The sequence below is a fragment of the Argopecten irradians genome, chromosome 10 (assembly GCF_041381155.1).
Source record: "Argopecten irradians isolate NY chromosome 10, Ai_NY, whole genome shotgun sequence".
In the NCBI taxonomy this organism is placed as follows: Eukaryota; Metazoa; Mollusca; class Bivalvia; order Pectinida; family Pectinidae; genus Argopecten; species Argopecten irradians.
Window position 1 is genome coordinate 4,175,775 of NC_091143.1, and position 19,984 is coordinate 4,195,758.

The window sequence follows — 19,984 nt, forward strand, 5'->3', positions numbered from 1 at the left end:
TTGGATACACAAAGTTTCCCAATGTCTTCTTCCTACATGTAGGGTAAACAAGCCTTCCTCCTCTCTTGAAAAAGAGAGTACTGTATTGAAACTAGGCTGAGTACACGAAGTTGTTGTAACTTCATTGTCCTCGCTCACCTATGGAATGTTCTGCTTTTTTGGTCACTTGTTATTTTAAATACTCAAGTGTGTAATTCTCCTCCACATGGAAGCTTTCTTCATTGTTTGCAACTAAGACCATTGATAGCCTGAAGATTACCTTTAAGGGTATTTCAGAAACAGGGTTATATACTTAAATGAAAAATAATTACAGTTGTAAAACCGATCTCTGCTTAATGTCCAGAATTTTTATTTATACAAGAGGCCCATGGGCTTAACTATCATCTGACTATTAGCACAATACTAAAATAGTCGTTTAAAGATTTTAGCCTATTTGATTCCTGTGACCTTGAATGAAGATCAATGTCATTCATTTGAACAAACTTGGTAGCCCTTAATCCCAGCATATCAAAGGCCGAATAACAGGTTTCTAGGCCTCTTAGTTAATCACAAGAAGTCATTTAAAGATTTTAGCCATTTTGTGTTGCCCTTCATCCCAGCATGTCACAAACTCAATAACAGGTCTCTAGGCCTCTTAGTTATTCACATTTACCATTGTGACCTTGAATGAAAATCTAGGTCAGTAATTTGAACAAACTTTGTAGCCCTTCATCCCAGCATGCCACAGGCTCAATATCAGGTCTCTAGGACTCAAAGTTATTCTCAAGAAGTCGTTTAAAGCCTATTTTACCCATGTGACCTTGAATGAAGATCAAGGTCATTCACTTGATCAAACTGGGAAACCCTTCATCCCAGCATGTTACACGCCCAATATCAGTACCTTGGGCCTTCTGGTTCTTTAGAAGAAGATGTTTTAGCGATTTTAGCCTTTTTGACCCCTGTGACCTTGAATGAAGTTCAAAGTCATTTATTTGAACAAACTTGGTAGTCCTTCATCCAAGCATATCACAGGCCTCTTTGTTAAATTGTTTAAGGATTTTGGCCTATTTTGACCCCTGTGACCTTGAAGGGAGGTCAAGGTCATTCATTTGACCAAAACTGGGCGTTCTGCGTCATGAGAAGAAGTTGTTTATTTTTTTAAGCCTTTTGACCCCTGTCATTCATTTGAACAAATTTTGAAGTCATTCATCCCAGCATGTCACAGGCCCAATATTAGGTCTTTAGGCCTCTTAGTTATTCACAAGAAGTTGTTTAAAGATTTTAGCCTAATTGACCCCTGTGACCTTGAAAGAAGATCAAGGTCATTCACTTGAACAAACTGAGACACCCTTCATCCCAGAATGTTACAGGCCCAATATCAGTACCCTGGGCCTTCTGGTTCTTTAGAAAAAGTCGTTTTAGCGATTTGAGCCTTTTTGACCCCTGTGACCTTAAATGAAGTTCAAAGTCATTCATTTGAATAAACTTGGTAGTCCTTCATCCAAGCATGCCACAGGCCATTATCAGGTATCTAGGCCTCTTAATTATTCACAAGAAGTTAAATTGTTTAAAGGATTTTAGCCTATTGACCCTGTGACCTTAAAGGGAGGTCAAGGTCATTCATTTGACCATTTTTGGTAGCCCTTCATCCCAGCATGCTATAGGCCCAATATCAGTATTCAGTGCCTTCTGGTTCTTGACAAGAAGTTCTTTATTTTCTTAGCCTTTTTGACCCCTGTGATCTTGAATGAAGGTCAAGGTCATTCATTTGAACAACCTTGGTAGACATTCATCCCAGCATGTCACAGGCCCAATATCAGGTCTCTAGGCCTCTGAGTTATTCACAAGAAGTTGTTTAAAGGATTTTAGCCTATTTGACCCCCTGTGACTTGAATGAAGGTTAAGGTCATTCCTTTGAACAACTTGGTAGCCCTTCATCCCAGCATGCTAAAGGACCAATATCAGTGCCCTTTGACAATAGGTCATCTTGACCCTTCAGGTCGGATGACCTAATAAAAAGCTTGTCCACTTTGAACATTCTAGTATAATGCAGGGACAGGTAAATTTTTACTGGTTTTCTATACACAATCTTCATTAGAGCATGAACTTCTGCCTTATACCACCAATGGTGGTACATACCTTATCTCCATTGCTAACATAGAAAAAGGTATTAAATCTAGCTATTGTTTGGTATTGTATCCTCATCTTACACCATCAATATAAATTTTGTTGTATGTAATTATTATTTTAAAGAAACTTTTCTTTTTTGTATTGGAAACATATTGGGCCCATAAGCTTATTCCAACCATAAGCTTATTCCAATCTAAATTTCAACCACTGAAATAATGTTCTTCTAACACTACAGATTCAACCATATGTTAATATTATAGACATTTTAAACATTTCATTTGTTCTACCTAGAACATATCTTATAGAACACAAGAACAGACAAGGAATGGTTTTTCACTACAATTTTTTTTATTTGTTTGAAAAATATCAACACTGTTATGATAAATAAATCATTCTTATCTTATCTCCAGAAAATTGATGAATAAAATAAGAATAAAAATCAAATTTGTAGTTGAACCCAAACAAATACACCATACAGGACTGGGTTTTAGTTGAGGGTTTTTCCCAGAATTTACTGAAGTTAGCATGGAAACCTGTCCTAAAAAGACATGGGATAAGGGGCACCTGTTACAATACTTACATGCCAACCTGAGTATTATGACCTGTTTCAGGAACATCAGAGACAGTTTATCAAAGCTAAGTAAAGGGAAGTAACTCTGATAGGTCAGTTTCTATACGATGGTTATCCCAATTGAAATGCCTAGTATATCTCACCATTATACTGTAAAATATCTAAATCAGAACCACTTGTTTCTCTACAACTTTGATATTACAAGCCTGATACAAACTTCCAGTACAAAATACCACACCAAACCAAATCCATTTATTTTAAAGGAAGTTGGTATAGCAAATTAACTCCTGCAACTCCATAGACGACAAATAAATCAAACACTTCATGCTTGATAATTGAGCAAATACTGAAGCTGATTTAATAAGATTTTATTATATGATCCCCCACCCCCCCCCACCTTTCCCCACTCGAAAAAGGAAAATACTCAAAAGCTTACATAATGTGAGAGTTAAAACATTAAAATGGTTATGATAACATGGTGACTGTGAGCCTAACATAATCAGGCACTTCACACCATCACAGGGTGAATGAGTACACACGTACCAAAATCGGGATGATGTTGGTGGTATACAGGTATTACACATGTTAACACTAACCCTAAATACATGTGCAGACACAACAACTGTGCATCTAGACACAAGAGTATACACTCATGTGACTTTCCACATATGTAGAGACATAAGTGTTGATACCTGTGTACATACAGGTACATCTATACAATGTCACACCTGTAAAGTTACATCTGTGTGGAAGTTTCATCAAAATAATCCCATTTATACATTTGTACATAACTACATGTTTATTTACAGAGTGAACATCAACACACACTTATCCTACAGCACTAGCTGAGTTCTTGTTACAACATCTCGTGTCCAACAAACAATTCATATATTAAAAAGATCATCAGGTTATAGATGTATAAGCTCATGTGTACATTGTAAAAGAAAATTCAACGGTGGAGTATATTTGATTAAATTGAGGTGTGAAAAACCAATAAAAAGTCAATAATTTCCCTGTATACCTTTTGTATATTTTTCTCTATAGAATCAACATATGTATGAAGCCTTAAATCTTTAGAAGGACAACTAGAAGTCAACAAAACATACGCTCCTCCAGGAGACAGATGTTCAGTAGTGACTTGGCTTAGCAGTTTGATATACAAATATATGATGAAAAATTATCTCCCTTTGAAGAGTACATGCCAAAGAATGCTGGGCTCAAGCAGTGTTCAATAACAAGTGATAATTGTGCAAGAGCGACCTAAAGAGTCTGCAATTATATACATGACAAAAGCTGTATAACAGTCAACTGTATTCTCTCACACATGAGGCACAAAAAAGAATCTATACACCTATTACTTTTTTTTTTATTACACATACATCTACTATGTAACCTCGTTTCGCCAATGAAATAATCCAATTAACATGTATACAACCTTAAACTCCCTTTCAAATGGATATCATTTATGGAAAACTAATGACAACAATTATTCTTGAACATAAGTACCACAATTATATCCAGTGATGATAAATAAATGAAATTTAATGATGCAGTTTTCTAGATAGTGTAAGTACTGCCATTCTAGAAACTGAAATACTTCTGTTCTAAAGTAACTTTAAATAATCCATCTCTGTTAACTCTTTAAATACTAGCTCACTAGCAATTATATCATTTCTGTTAATGTACTGCAGGTCCCCTCAAACTGCAAATGCAGCAAGTCCTTCAAACATAAATACCGCAGATTCCTTCGAACAGTAAATACTGCAGGTCCCCTAAAACTGAAAATGCAGAAAGTCCTTCAAACATGAATACCACAGGTCCCTTCAAACAGTAAATACTAAATACAATTCTCCAATTACAGCACATATGCCCCATCACACTTCAGTCTTCCCATTACTATTAACTCATCACACTTCAGTCTTCCCATTACTATTAACTCATCCACACCTAAGGGTACATTTGACCTCCTCTATAACAAAGGCTGGAACAGTTCTTAGACACAAAAAAAAATGTCTGTTTAGGGTTACCTGACCGACCCTACCTTTTTACCCCCCGACCCTAATTTTTTTCTCTCTACTTTTCTACAAAAACAAAAAAAAAGAAAAGTCAGAATTTAGATCTCAGACTCCACTTCCGGCCATCATTTTAGAGTGAAAGACACTATTTTTTTTTTCAAATCCTTCCGACCAACCCTAATTTTTTTTGCCAATGTAACCCTAAACAGACATTTTTTTTTGCCTTATAAGTTTTCAGGGATGAATGAGTTACAATTTTATATATGACTAGTTGTGTGTAGTGGCCCACACAAGACACACTACAAACATGCAACCACTACCCCTACAAACAAGGAAAATGGCCGGTACAAAAACATACCACGGAACTAACACTAACATATCACTAAGTATTATCAATCTGAAATGTTCATCTAATTAGCAACAAAATCGGACATTTAGTAACAATGAAACAAAGTATGCCGATATCTATGTAGTGTAAATGAGAGTTGATAAGAAGTAGCGTCCATGGTAAGATGTCGGCACGATTCGTTGGTTAACCCCTAGTCGTGTATTAGACATCACACAGCAGTATATTATATGTAACTAACACACTGCCTGATCTGAACCACATAACAATAACAAATCTGGAACACACATACCGTGACATAATGATTTATAATAGAACAGTGCAAAAGTAAACAAAGTGATTTACATTAGTAAGGTAACCTGGTAATGTGTTTATATACAAAAAGTTTATTTTTTTTAAGGAACACGTGAATTACCAGTTCACAATCAAAGTTCTCTATACATATATCCTAGAAGCATTATAAAACATTGCATCAAATAACAAAAGAGAACAATGAACAAATTTCATTGGTATATAATCTGAATCAGGGGAAGCAACTCTTACAAAATATTGCAATCAACTTGAAGAATAAGCTTTAAAATATTTGCTAACAGAATATTTTGATTACACTGCACAAACTTGAGGGCTGCCCTTTTATAAACATATAAAAATGCAGAGATTCGATAATAAACATCTAATGACTTTTGAGTTACCTTGCTGATGACCATAGCGATATATATAATCAAAATTCTGAAGAAAATTCAGCAAAAGTAAAATCATAGATAATTTCACATCCTGAATGTCTTCTCTGATTAAAAGCAATGAATACTGGCATAATAACTTTCAATAATTATAATTATTTAATCTTATTTGTCTGAATTTGAACAAGTCATAAAGAAAAGTGGTCAGGTTTGGCATTTGATATGTTCACCTGGAAAGAAGGAAATTTATTATGTTTATCTATCTAGTATTCAAGTGGCATGTGTATCGTGAGGGAGAGACAAGGGGAAGTAACTCAGATAGATCTGAATGCTGTACAAGTAAATTAAATATGTTGCATGCATACATAAAATAGCAGGACATCCATTTGACATGCAGTTCATTAGAAAACCACCATTCCCTAGAATCATAGTCCATGTGTCATAATTGACATGTGAGATTATAAAGCTGTAAGGAAGTCTATCAGGGTTTCGTGGATGTCCTGGGTTTAGTGTATAAATTAACATAAAGAGTGGACGGAACATAACACTAAGCTAATTCTGAGTCAGCAAGGTTTTTGAAGTAGAGAACAATTCGTATAATATAATTACCTTGCCTCAAGATTGTGAGATTATGAGTCTAAGACAGTCTTGAGTTCAGACTTTGTTATTCACAGAGGATGTTACAACATGTGCCTGATGGTAATGTATTGTACCTTACTTATCAGTGTCTGTCCAATCAGCTCTACAACCCAACTCAGAAGGGCAGTAACAAGAACTTGGTAGACTCATTGGGGCTAGAAATCTGAAGTTATTCTTTAATCTACACATCTCGCTTTTCAGAAAGAAAACAAATTGTACACAATTTATTACAGGTTTTAATTTCAAAAGTTAACCTGGACTTTCTATATTGGGGCCGGTAGGATGTTGATTATAGGCCCTCAAGCTAAAATATAAATCTTTATCATATCCTTCAAAAACATTGCAGTCAGAGTTTAGAGTGAAACTGTACAGCTTTTAGATAAATAAACATATCTCCATGTCAATACAATAATTAGTCTAGCTTTGCTCAGGTTCAACCTGTCAGTACAAAGTCTGGTACAATGTAGTCAGTAGAACCTTGCTAACTCCAACTTGTATAACTCAAACACCTTGTGTTGGTTACTTTATCTTAAAGTAAAATAGAATACTCAGGGCCCATCGTCATCAACATCCCTTACAATCATCCATAGAAAATTACAGAAATGAAGGGGAACAACTTTAGTTAAGGAACTTTTCTTGATTTGGAGATGTAATTGATCCTAATAACAAAGGGAGGCAATTCTCCTCCTAGTGTATAGGATCATTTTGTTATGTTTCAGATCTCATCCGACATCATTTGTCTCCACTAAATATTGTTCATTCAGAGTAAACCCTCTGAAAAGAGGAAGAATCCAATCCATGTACATTGTAATAATTGCTTTAAGGTTTTCACATAGAAAATAAGAAGATAGGGATGTTGATAAAGTTGGGCCCAGATAATCTCAAGTTTTGTAATTTCGCTAATTTCAAGAGAACAAGATTTGACTACATTTTATCCTTCTCCCTGTATTTGTAACATATCACTTCAATTTCATATATTTTACATAGGTCCTTATAATGATTACAAGTCAATGTGACAATGTGGTTATAACCTAATAGGAAAACATAATATACTATTGCACTGCAATGAAAAGCACTATAAATATATATAAATTAAATGGTGTAAAAGTGAAATTCAGAGAGACCAGCAAAGTTGGAAATAGCTCTATGTTTAAATTGGTGATTCCACTGTAGATTCTGTTCATCCTCTCTATAAATTTGGTATGTTAAATAATACTTGTCAAATGATTGACTGGTGTAATATCTAAATTGTAAGATATTGGAATGCAAAACTTTCTCCCAAAATATTTAATGATAAAATAATTAAAGCAGATAGAGATTATGAAAATCAATATTTGCAAGTTCTGTCAATATACTTTGGCTTTTTCCCTTCGTCTGTGTATCCCTTTTAACTGCCGGAGCAATTGAAGGATTTGTAATGTTCTGGAGGTGATAGAATGACAAAACACAGTACCAGAAGAAAAACAAAATTGTCCTACAAAGGTTTCAAACTACCACCTCTGAGACACAGAACTAGTGATAGAGAGTCAGGACACTTTAACCATGACACTACCATGGCCTATGTCCACATTGCCTTTAATATATAAGTATTATTATCTAAACAAAAAAGGCGGTTGGAGAAAATGAACAAGGAGAATTATTATAACACTATATACCATTCGTGATGTTATATATTGCAGTCACTATCCACTCAAAACAGAAATATTATTATCATGATGATAGGTTCCAAGAAGTATTCTGTCTGCAAAAATGGAGGACAAAACTACAAGATAAACAATTCTTTACCATATAATAAAAAGAAGTTCAAAGTGGAAAACAGAAATGTATGATAAACAGAATGAACAGCCTGACAGAACAGTGATGATTTCTAGTGGAAAATTACAAACACTTCTTTTCACAAGACACTTTCAAAATATTTAAACGAGTGTATATGTTACATTAATACATATTTCTTCATTCCATGTAGATAAAAATCCTCCCTCCTTGTATATTTTCATGCAAAAAAAATTTCCTCTGACCATTCTCGAATGACACAAAAAAATACATTATAGACATGCAACTCATCATTTTACATCTAAACAGTCATGTTGGTATTGTCACCAGTCGAAAAAAAAATCAAAAAAGTACATGAAGTTTATAATAAAAACAAGCAATATCACATTTGAAGCCTACATTTACATTTTGTAAATTGATGAACGTAAAATCCATAACTAAATCTCTACATCTGATTGTGACTTGTAATTTCAAAAAGAATGATGTCAACAAAATGTTCTACAAATAGTTAACATTCATCACATACATATATTCCAAAATTGAAGTTATATATATTAATGTTGTAGTTTAGCATAATGCTAATTGCTTCCCATTCACATAATATATATATTAAAATTTTCAGCCAAATTAGGTCAAGTCCTGTAATTAATCAACATGTCAAGAGTAATATACAAATGAGTGGAACATCCTATCGTTATGGTAATACAAATATACTTCAATGTTTACAAAATACAGCTGCTTAACGGCTGATGTCAGATGGTAACCTTATCATGTATTGTAACGGCTTGTATTTACATCATGACATACATACACCAAAGACTAATTTACATAATCTCACTATAAATAGTAACGCTATGACATGTTTAATGACCTGTTATGACTATATTGATAATTGTCAATGCAAACAACCATTTTTTAAAAGTCAACAACCTTGACCATAGCCGACGTATATGTTGAATTGATACCTTCAGTGTGTCACAACATTGGGTGTAAGATAATAAATACTGTGTTAATCTTGATTATTATCACATAAATGGAGATTCATGCTAATTAAACGCTAGTTGGGACAAGTCCTGACAAACAAATGTGTTTACATCATTTACAGCTCTTAAAGATGCTCCACCGCTGACAAATGGTATTTTTTCTCTATCAAAAACAGGAGCAGATTAATTAATATTTGTCTTTAGTTACAAAAGTTACTTTATTTACATCATTACCACCACTTAAAAGTTTAAGATTTCAGATTTTAAGACTTCAAGATTAAAATATTAAAAGTTATTAATTGCATCCCAAAAAAATTCCATAGCACTACAACCTATATGGAATGAAGTACTGATTGGGCATGCACCAAAAGCAAAAGAAATCATTTTATATTATTTTTTGTGTTAATAAGACTATTATATACACGATTAAACACCAATTATTGTTCAAATGATGGGTATCGTTTATGCTCTGTTGGCGATGGAGCATCTTTAAATAAATGAATCATTGCCACTTCCTTTTAAAAAAATGCCTAATTTCCTTTTTTTTTTAAATGAAAAATTCAAACGAAAAAATCCCCAACAATAATATATAATTGAATCATGCTTCAACAAAACATTTCAATATAGTATACCGGGTATCACATTTTAGTAAATGATTGTATATCAAAGGTGACTGTTTCTAAATGGTTGAAATTGTAATAAGAGACAAATGAAAAAATAAAAAAAAAATAAAACAAGAACCTTTTTATGGTTGTAAATTCTGTTTGTAAATAAAAGTTAGAACTGAATCTATTTTTTTGTATTCTACAATAAGAAGCATCTTCAAATGAAACAAGAAGATCCTAGAACAAAATTTTCAATTTAGTCAAAATAATACTAAATGTGTGTGTATTTGTGTATGTATCAAAGGAAATAATTCCTAGAGTTTATCAAATGTCAACAAATCTAGACAGATATTAATATAGTTGTTGAGTTCTTCCAGCCATATACAATTCACAAATCATTCTATGGAAACCTATCTACATAATGAACACAAAAACCAAATTGAAGAAATAACGTATCAATACAAAAAAAAAAAAAAAATGAGGTTTTACACTGAAGTGGAAACACATTAATACATATATTGTAGGAACAAATGATTTCAAAGTCATGACAACAACACAACAACAAATCAATCTTTGTGTAATGAATTCTTGATATGGCTGGTAACAGTGTTTCTATTGTCAAGGTAACAGTGTAGACAGTCCACAACACAGATCCATGTTTAGACCAGGAATTTATGATTATATCAACTCTTCCTGAACTGGCTGCGTTAAGTTCTCCTCGGGTCAATTGACCGCTAATTCTACATTAATGAATTGTTTAAGTCGGTCTAAATATTGTCCGTAGAGTTCAACATCGTTGTGCCCTGCTCCCTCTACCCACAATGGCTCCACTGCCCTCGGGCATCGCTCGTGTATAGCTAGTCCGTGAGAAAAGTCTATCACTTCATCCTCTGTCCCATGTATAACAAGAACTGGAGACGTTATCTTTGGTACTTTGTCAATACTGTAAATAAACAATATATAGAAATGAAGTAGCACATAATTATTAATCATTATAAAACAGACTATATACATACATTAAAACATGTATATAACAAACGAACTAACAACGAATTTATGGCTATAACGTAGGAATTTACATTTCCAACAAGATTCTTAAAAGCTGCCTGTAATAACACATGTATATTTGTTTACTATATAGCAATTTGATTATTAAACAAACCAAGGCCCAGAGGCCTGTATCGCTCACCTGGTTTTTTTGTTAGTACTTATTCTGACAATTAGAAAAATAGAGCAAATTGACTCCCAAAGTTTAATTTAGTAATCACAACCATATCAATTAGGTTCAGAGACAAAGTAATTTATATTAAAAAGTAGCCTATTGGACCTTTTGACCGTCGCATCTATTGCCGTCAAAGGTCCCCCGAGGGTCAGCCCTATCATTTGTACAATTTCAAATCCCAGCCCTATAAGGATCCTACCATTGCCTTAGTTGCAGAGACGAAGTCGGTTTATATGGAATAGCTAAATTGGGAGACCCCTTGTAACCCTTCAAGCAAAATTTTTCCAGAACCCTATAAAGGATGTAACCATTGCATTATGAGCGTAATCACATTAAAGTTGCAGAGAAAAAAGTCAGTTATAATGGAAATTGAACCAACCCCGCCCCTCAGGCCCCCCCGGGGGTCAGCCACATCATTTGTACAATTTTTGAATCCCCAACCTATAAAGATACTACCATTGCATTATGAGTGCTATCTCATGCTTAGTGTTCAGAGAAGAAGTCGTTTATATGGAAATAGCCAAATTGACCCCATTTGACACCGCCCCTCAGGCCCCCAGGGGGTCAGCCCCATCATTTGTACAATTTTGAATCCCCACCCTATAAGGATGCTACCATTGCATTATGGGTGCTATCCAATGCTTGGTTTCAGAGAAGAAGTCGTTTATATGGAAATAGCCAAATTGACCCCATTTGACCCGCCCCTCAGGCCCCCGGGGGTCAGCCACATCATTTGTACAATTTTTAATCCCTACCCTATAACGATACTACCATTGCATTATGAGTGCTATCTCATGCTTTTTTCAGAGAAGAAGTCGTTTATATGGAAATAGCCAAATTGACCCCATTTGACCCCCGCCCCTCAGGCCCCGGGGGGTCAGCCCCATCATTTGTACAATTTTGAATCCCTACCCTATAAGGATGCTACCATTGCATTATGGGTGCTATCCATGCTTGGTTTCAGAGAAGAAGATCGTTTTATATGGAAATAGCCAAATTGAACCCCATTTTGACCCCCGCCCCCTCAGGCCGCCCGGGGGGTCAGCCCCCATCATTTGTACAACTTTTGAAATCCCCACCCTATAATTGATGCACCAATGTCATTAAGGGAGCCTAATCCCATGTCTTGGTTTCAGAGAAGAATTTCCGTATTATATGGAAATAGCCAAATTTGGACCCCTTTTGGCCCCGACCTCTCAGGCTCCCTGGGGGGTCCAGCCCCATCATTTGTACAATATTTTCAAGTTTTATAGCCCATAAGGAATGCTACCAGTCAAAATTTTGTTGAAATCCGACCATAGCGGTTATGGAGAAGAAGTCGATTGTTGACGGACGGGAGCGGATGACGGACGACGGACGCACGCCGGACCGCCACGGAAATGGCATAGAGCTCACCTTGGTCCCTTCGGACCAGGTGAGCCTAAAAATTGCTCAGCGAAGATAAAATGATGCTGCCAAGTTTCCAAATCAAATAGCTGGATTAGCTGCATTATTAGAGAATGAATTACGAAATGTTGTTTGAATGCATAATATAGCATTTAATTTGATAGGGATTTTTAGCATATAATTACGCTACTGTGAAATCTAAGATCTTGTCTTTAAATATGATAGGTACTTTCATTAAAGTCAAAGTCGTGTAATTTTCATTCCCCATCAAAGTTATGCTCTTCATTAATCAGGGGTTTCATTATCTTTCAGGCGTTACAATTGCAATTTCAGAGGGTACTTTTCTATATTACCATCTGTATGATATATAAATAGTTTTGTTGTTTTGGGGGGATTAATTAAACCTTGCTTCAGAATATCCTTCCCCTACCTCATGAGAAAAAATTCATGTATTTTTACCATTTACTTCCTCTAAAATCTTAACACTTGTTAACCCCCCCCCCCTTAAGTTCTCTGAATTGGTCACTGTATGCACATACAAATGTACCTACAACCTATATACTAATTATAGACCTCTCTCCCCCCACTTTTTATCACACAGACTTAACAATTGTCCTTACTGTTCAAATGTTTACAATACATTTATAGAGCATACCTAGGGAAAGCATCAAAGAACCATGTCCTCTTTGTATCTGGGAATGCCACTCTCATTCCGGACATCAGTGGAGAGTGGAGAATAGCTGCCCCAACTTCGTATCTGGACGCAAGATCTACAGTAGGCACTGTACCAATACTCTGTCCATACAAAACTACATTTTGTGGACTTATACCATATCTTGTTCGCAGGGCTTGCCAAGCAGCATCAATGTCTGCATAGAGATTTTTCTCTGATGGTTTACCCGAGCTGGCCCCATAGCCGGAATAGTCATAGCTGAAAATGTTGCAGTTGATTCTGGATCCAAGACCTATGTAGAAGCTGCTCATCTGGCCCAGATCTACTGCATTGCCATGGCTGAAGAGAAGAGTGTATTTAGCATTAGGGGAACACCTTGCAAACATGCATGGTATCCTGTTGCCCCTTGAAGTCCTTGTCATAAACACTTCAATACAGTCTAGTTCTCTCTGAGTGTACTGCCATTCGGCCCTGTCAGTAAGGTGGAGGCTATACTTCGCACCTGTTTCATCTGATATCAATGAATACGTTGGTTCTGGGGGAAGAAAGGCCAATTTTGCTGCGATTCTTGATGGACATGGCGGACAACAAAACAAGCAACACAGCTCGCTGAACGACAGGCTGTTCATGATGTCAAACGAAAAGCGAACTGAAATAGAACCAAGACGATGTAGCAGAAATCAAGCTACCATTTACAACAAATCTGGATTACCAAACGCTGTCATATGTAGGTGATTTAACACACAATATTGACACACACTTTCAGGTTCTTTCTTCCTCTAATAATACAGCGTGACGTCACTTTGTCATATCAACCGGAAGTGACAAATTGAATTAGTATCATATTATCATAACTTTTAACGTCGACGAAAAAAAGCAGGATTACATTCATAAATATTGTAAATTTAAGTTGAATATGATTAAATATTTCATAGAATGTAACGTTTGAAAAGAGTTATTTTACAATGATGAAAAATGCTTTTCTTACAAGCGTCTCTGCGGCTTTGATTTTTGTTTTGCAATATTCACTGCGGTACGCAAAGTGCGTTTACGCAATTTCCGGTAAATAATCAACACATGTCAGTCGTACCTCCTGTAGAAGTTTAGGGCCAACGATGAGTTCTCAAAGAGGGAATACGAAGAAGGGGGCACAGAAATACAAGAACAAAACAGCATTTAAAAATGATTTGCATGACCGTACACCAAAAATGCAACTAATCAAGAAAGTTCAAGTCACAGGGGCTTGTCAACGTTGTAAAGATGTGATAGAATGGAAGATAAAGTACAGGAAATTTAAACCTTTGACTGTTCCTAAAAAATGGTAATAATCTTGTGTTTATGTCAGAAGATGATATTTTTTGTACATTATCGACTGAAGTGTAAACAAGTTCTTGTAACAAGAATCAAAGTTAACTTATTTTTACACAGGGGGCTAACACAATGAAAATGGATGTTGTAATATTTTTTTTGCATTTGGTGGATGGACCACAGGCGTCTGCATCTGGTTTTGGAAAAATAAATAGCCTATAGCTTGCTACCCCTACTTTAGTAGGGTAAGTTATTATTATTTTTAACAAACCAGATGCAGACACCTATGGATAGACTGATGAATATAAAGATGCTAAAGAAGGAGCTGAATATAGAGGCCATAGCCTGTGTTCAGAAATCATCCTAAGGTATCCTAAGGTAATATACCTAACAGACCCAACAGTCATGTGATTTTTTTCAAAAAATATGAGAAATGAATTAAAAAAAAAAAATCAGGATCTGTTGATACTTATATAGAAATAGTAGCATTATTTCATCCGCATATACCATAGATATTATGTAACCTTGTTTACATAATATTACGGAACGGGTGATGGTATATGCGGAACGAAAGGTTACATAATATTACGGAACGGGTGATGATATATGCGGAACGAAATAATGCTACTATTTCTATATTATCAACACGATGGGCCTTGGGTCGTGCAAGGATTTATAAGTGAAAATGATTTTTCAGTCGCAAGCGCTTTTGTGTTTGTAGACTTACTGTAACGTTTGGCGACGACTGATTTTCCTTTGATATTCGCCAGAGCAACCTTTGATGTAGATTGCGGTAGAACGAATAATCAAACCCTGCCTCCACTCCGGTTCCCGGCAGGGTATGAATTCCTCCCCGTTGCCGCTAGTGTTGCAAGCCCCGATGTGATCCACATCGGGCACATTGAGACTGATAAAAATATATTTTTCGGGTATTATCCTTATGTAACTGTATTTGTTCTGACAACTATGATCAATATTCAATTCACAAACCTTTCGATTATAATCTTTTCATCAACTATTAGTGGTAAAATCCAAGGCAAAACACAACAGATGTTATAAATCCTGTTCAAATACGTCGCCGCCATGTTTGATTTATTTACCGGATACCGTGACGAAATGAAACACTCAACAGTAAAATATGTTTAAAGTTATTAAAAAAAGCCAACAAACTAAGAATAAATATGGGTGAAACTGAACAAATGTAAGTATTATTAAGAATTAAGCAAAAAAGAATTTTTAAAGTTCATGTTAAAAACTTTGTAACATTTATTTCTTTCGTAGTGAAAATTTGTAGTCATTCCATATATGGTACTAGGTGCCATATTTGGAGCGCGAGACTTTCTAGAACGAGAAGCATCATGGCGGCCAAGTGAGGCCGTGGTCGAGATGTGAGCCATTCAAAAGTGCTTCAAAAACATAATTTAGACATGGAGGTGGGTAAATAAATAATCATTTTATGTTAAAAATGTTTGATATTGTTGAATTTAATTATAGAAATATAAATGACACACATGAAATGCAACAGTTTTTTCAACCGCTGGATGTTTTGCAACACTACGGGCAATGGGACGGAATCGTAGCTTTGACGACGACCATCTGTCAGAAATCTTCCGTCCGTCGTTCAGAGCTACGTCATCGCAGCTAGATTGCGGGTGCCAGGGTTACCGTCTTACTTTTTGAAGGGGGCCGTCATTTCATGAGATGTCCTTTTTTTTTTAATGGAAATCAAGACATTTCTTCTAAATCTTCCATCCTTAAAGCAAGGACTACAGGTAGACATCATGAAATTTATAAAGCTTTACATTGGTGTTTCCTTTGACTGGATAAGACAAGTGTTTGTTGAGAAAATGGTTTTTTATTCCCAGTTCATAGGCATCTTGCATGGTGTTTAGAAGTTAAAAGAGACAGTGAGACATCCTTCTCACTTATAAACTCTTGGGTCATGTAGCGTAAACTTTATTTCTTTCTTCTCCACCTTGATCATATTTTATGATTCTCATACCTTGGACAGGGAAATCTGGCGTGATACCCAGTGCCAGATTTTTCTATCTCATCCGATCTTGTCCAACCTGTCTGGTATACCTTTATGCCATCCTGCTTTTTTGTCGTTTATACAATTACTATATTTAGTTTGGTTGTTGTTTATTACTAAAATAATATGTACTGATTGATCATCGTTTTTCTTTGATATCACAAAAGTATGTGGAAGGACTGAATTCAAAGCTCAGATAAAGTGGTAATTGGTTTTGAACCTGGAGGTCCCAAACAAGATATTCTTACACTCTTACTAGTAACACACAAAGATGGGGTTTTATTACAGAACTAGATATATCTTAGAAGTGCGAGAGAAAAAAATCAATTACCTGTAAGTAATCAGGATCGGGTTATCTCAATGTAGGGTTAATATTTTATAATCCCGACTGGAGCATTTCAAAATCTTAGCCCAAGATTGGGATAACCCAATCTCGATCATGTACAGGTAATGGATTTCATTAGTATCATCAACATTGTACTGATCATCTGGGGCACATTCTGTAAATTGTACATGCTTGTTTCACAAATACCTCCTCGATGTATGGCATTTTAAATTTTAAGTTGATTTTGAAGCTTCAAGATTTTTAACAGAAAATTTACTGGCTAATCTCTGTCTTTTTTTCTAAGATAAAGTTTGAACAAATATTAGTTTTCATTACAAAAGAAATATTGTAACTGGGTATAGCTTTAGATTATATGAAAAAAAATCTTTTTTAGCCTTAATTATGCATTATAATATTCATAGGAGTATAATACTATAATAGCAAAAGTCATTAAGCTGTCTTCCTTCCTGTTACTAAGGTATATATCTTATTTATTAGCATTAATGTATGATATGTACACATGAGAGTTTTTCAAAGAAGGTTACTTTTTCAAGCTTCAATTTAGTACAATTCTGAATTGTATTGAATAAAACAAACTCATTTTCTTTGTAGTACAAAATGTCTTCAAAAAGCAGTTAAGCAGTCTTACTTCATTATGTGTGTTCCATGTATGACAAAACTGCAAGTCTGTGGAAAATGTGGACAGAAAAAGGAGATAGCTGAAGAGTGAGTTAACAAATTCATATTTGTTGAATTTTTCTGTTTTAATCTTTGCAGTTAATCATGTCTTTCTGTATTAGATATACTCAGATTTTTACCTTTTCTCATTAGCTAATACATGTTTGGTCACATGGGGTTTGATACTGTATATAGCATTATAGACGCTGTTTCCGTTTTTAGAAACATCTAGTCAATATTCCTTCTGTGAGGTCATTACCCAAACATTGAGTTCTTCAGAGTGATGTCCTATGGCCATCATTCTTCTTATAATTAACATACATGTAATTACATATCAGATATAAAAATTAAGGACCTTGGCTTCATCCTCATTATGTATTCTACCAGGGTGGTTTTATAAGACTCTTTCATATGTGGATATGAAGGATAGGGATATTCTACCCGAGGGTCACAAAATGTAGTAGAACCCGAGGGTTTTGCAACATTTTGTGATCCCAAGGGTAGAATATCCCTATCCTTCATATCCACTTATGAAGGAGTATTTTTCTTTCATACCTCGCATTTTATTGCAATATTACTGCTATAATATCCCGCCGTTTTGAAATAAATTGGAAGAAATCTACAGCTGAAAGTCAATTTTTCATATTAGGTGATATTTTCAACAAAAATTCTGTTGTTTGCATCTTTTATAGTAAAACCAGTCAACTTTGTGAAAAATGGGAACATTTTACCGAGGAAATAGAAATTTTGTTGATGCCAGACGTGACGTCAAGAGGCTTTATTGCATGGGCAGCCATACAATACAGCCTCAGGCGGCATGAGTGTATTGTCCAAGACTAGCCAGTTTTAGAAATAATATTAAGTATATTGGATAATGCAGTAAACCAGAGAACTTGTTTTCAAAAGTATCATGACACAGTTACAAGGTATGAGCCTTTAAAACTTGTGCAAAACATGCTTGTTTTCAGACCAGGGCTTTCTGAAGCTGAGCAAATGTCACAACAGAGTCAGGTTGATGCAGAAATAGAACTCCTAACCGAGCGACAGAGAAGTAAGTCTATACACATCTTTCAGAAAAATAATGAAAAGGAGGTATTGAAAAATTTAACCTCGATCAGTCTACTTTTAAACATCATATAAAAGGGTTTGATGTTACTATATACATACATGTACATCTAAATGATTCCTCCCCTCCACCCAATCCAAATTACATTGATGCTTATATAATTATTTTTGTTTGAAGACATATTAGCCAGTTGTTACATTATGTACAATTATTTTGATTTTCCAGGACAGTATTTCCGATTACGAGCCAGTGGACAGCTAACTAGTGAACACTTGAAGAACCTCAAAGATAATGACTTTGATGAGTTCTCGGGAAGCGATGAAGATGATGATGAAGATGATGACAATGATTTATCAGAGGATTTAATACCCCCAGGAAAATTGTGTGATACTGCGCATGCTGATATAGACATATTAGACATGAATGCACTTGAGCTTGACAAAGAAACAAAACAGACAGTGTTGGTAAAGTAATTCACATTTGAATTACCGTAATAGTGACAACTTGCATACAGTTGTGAATGGCTGCAGAATTTGAAAGAGCAATCTAGCTTCTTGCATTAAGGCAATTAGATGACATTACCCGTCACTGCTTGATTTTGTAATGAGAAGCCATGGGGATGTTTACAATGTCTCTTTGATTTGATGGTAAAACATTTCAATTATAGAAAGACCAGCAGAGGAGTAAATGCAATAAGCAAAATGTGATGAAACCCTTAAAAGTTTGCTAATAAATTACTTTTCCATTTATTAAATCAACTGTGACTGTTGATACTGTACTTTCAAAGTTTTATTTTAGATGTTCATAAAGCTACATAATGTCTATATTATTTATGAAAGGAATTTTAGGAATGTGGATTTAGGATTTAATCATGTAATCAAAATGTGAGCTTTTACATGAAAATATCTACTTCATAATAAATTACTTCTATCAATGATTTGATTTTCTTATTTAATTGATACATGACCATCCAACTGGTATACCATTTCCTTGATAAGATCTTAACACTTTTGGAGATCCAAGGTTGATCACACTACCATATGCTATTCAGCGTAGTGTAATGCGATCAACCACGGGTCTCTGATGCTGAACTGGAATAATTCCTTTAAAACTGAAATTTTTTGCATACTATAAACATACTTATTTTAGCACAGCAATTTATGATTTATTGGTGCAGATATAGATTATTTAGCACAATTCGGTGGTTTAATATTGGAAATATTCATTTAAAATTTAGCGCTGTACATGAATTAGCGCTTCAATCTACTGCTAAAATAATTACATTTATAGTATTTATTACGTCACCTGGACAAAGTCTCAAGTGACCTATTATAATTTTGTCCATCGTTATGCGTGTTGTAAACAATATAATTTTTGACTTCTCCAAAACTGCTTAAGAAATTTCATGAAATTTTGCACAAACCTTCTAAGGCATAAGGCCAATCCAAATTCTGAATAATATTACCACATTCCCCAGGGGGCTGTGGGAGGGGCCAAAAGGGGTAAAATTGACTAAAATTTCAAAAATCTTCTTCTCCACTCACAGATGTGGTAGAATCTTCATAGATAGAAA

General features: G+C 35.0%; 2 protein-coding genes across 2 annotated transcripts; one reads left to right on the forward strand and one right to left on the reverse strand.

Moving 5' to 3' along the window:
• Positions 1-5,332: 5,332 nt before the first annotated feature.
• Positions 5,333-13,828, reverse strand: LOC138332937 (alpha/beta hydrolase domain-containing protein 17B-like). Its single transcript, XM_069280990.1, has 2 exons — positions 12,985-13,828; positions 5,333-10,664 (listed from the first exon to the last, which is right to left on the reverse strand). The coding sequence occupies exons 1-2, from the start codon at positions 13,629-13,631 to the stop codon at positions 10,445-10,447; spliced, it is 867 nt and encodes a 288-aa protein (XP_069137091.1). The 5' UTR covers positions 13,632-13,828; the 3' UTR covers positions 5,333-10,444.
• Positions 13,829-14,037: 209 nt separating this feature from the next.
• Positions 14,038-19,346, forward strand: LOC138332938 (uncharacterized protein C9orf85 homolog). Its single transcript, XM_069280992.1, has 4 exons — positions 14,038-14,323; positions 17,280-17,393; positions 18,314-18,396; positions 18,637-19,346. The coding sequence occupies exons 1-4, from the start codon at positions 14,118-14,120 to the stop codon at positions 18,882-18,884; spliced, it is 651 nt and encodes a 216-aa protein (XP_069137093.1). The 5' UTR covers positions 14,038-14,117; the 3' UTR covers positions 18,885-19,346.
• Positions 19,347-19,984: the final 638 nt, after the last annotated feature.

Bases quoted from the DNA above. Each gene is read 5' to 3' on its own strand.
- LOC138332937 (XM_069280990.1), bottom strand. From the start codon at position 13,631: ATGAACAGCCTGTCGTTCAGCGAGCTGTGTTGCTTGTTTTGTTGTCCG. The intron at 10,665-12,984 runs GTATGCTCTATA...GTTTATTTACAG, and splicing joins TTCTTTGATGCTTTCCCTAG to TATTGACAAAGTACCAAAGA.
- LOC138332938 (XM_069280992.1), top strand. From the start codon at position 14,118: ATGAGTTCTCAAAGAGGGAATACGAAGAAGGGGGCACAGAAATACAAG. The intron at 14,324-17,279 runs GTAATAATCTTG...TTTTCTTTGTAG, and splicing joins TTGACTGTTCCTAAAAAATG to TACAAAATGTCTTCAAAAAG. The intron at 18,397-18,636 runs GTAAGTCTATAC...TTGATTTTCCAG, and splicing joins CCTAACCGAGCGACAGAGAA to GACAGTATTTCCGATTACGA.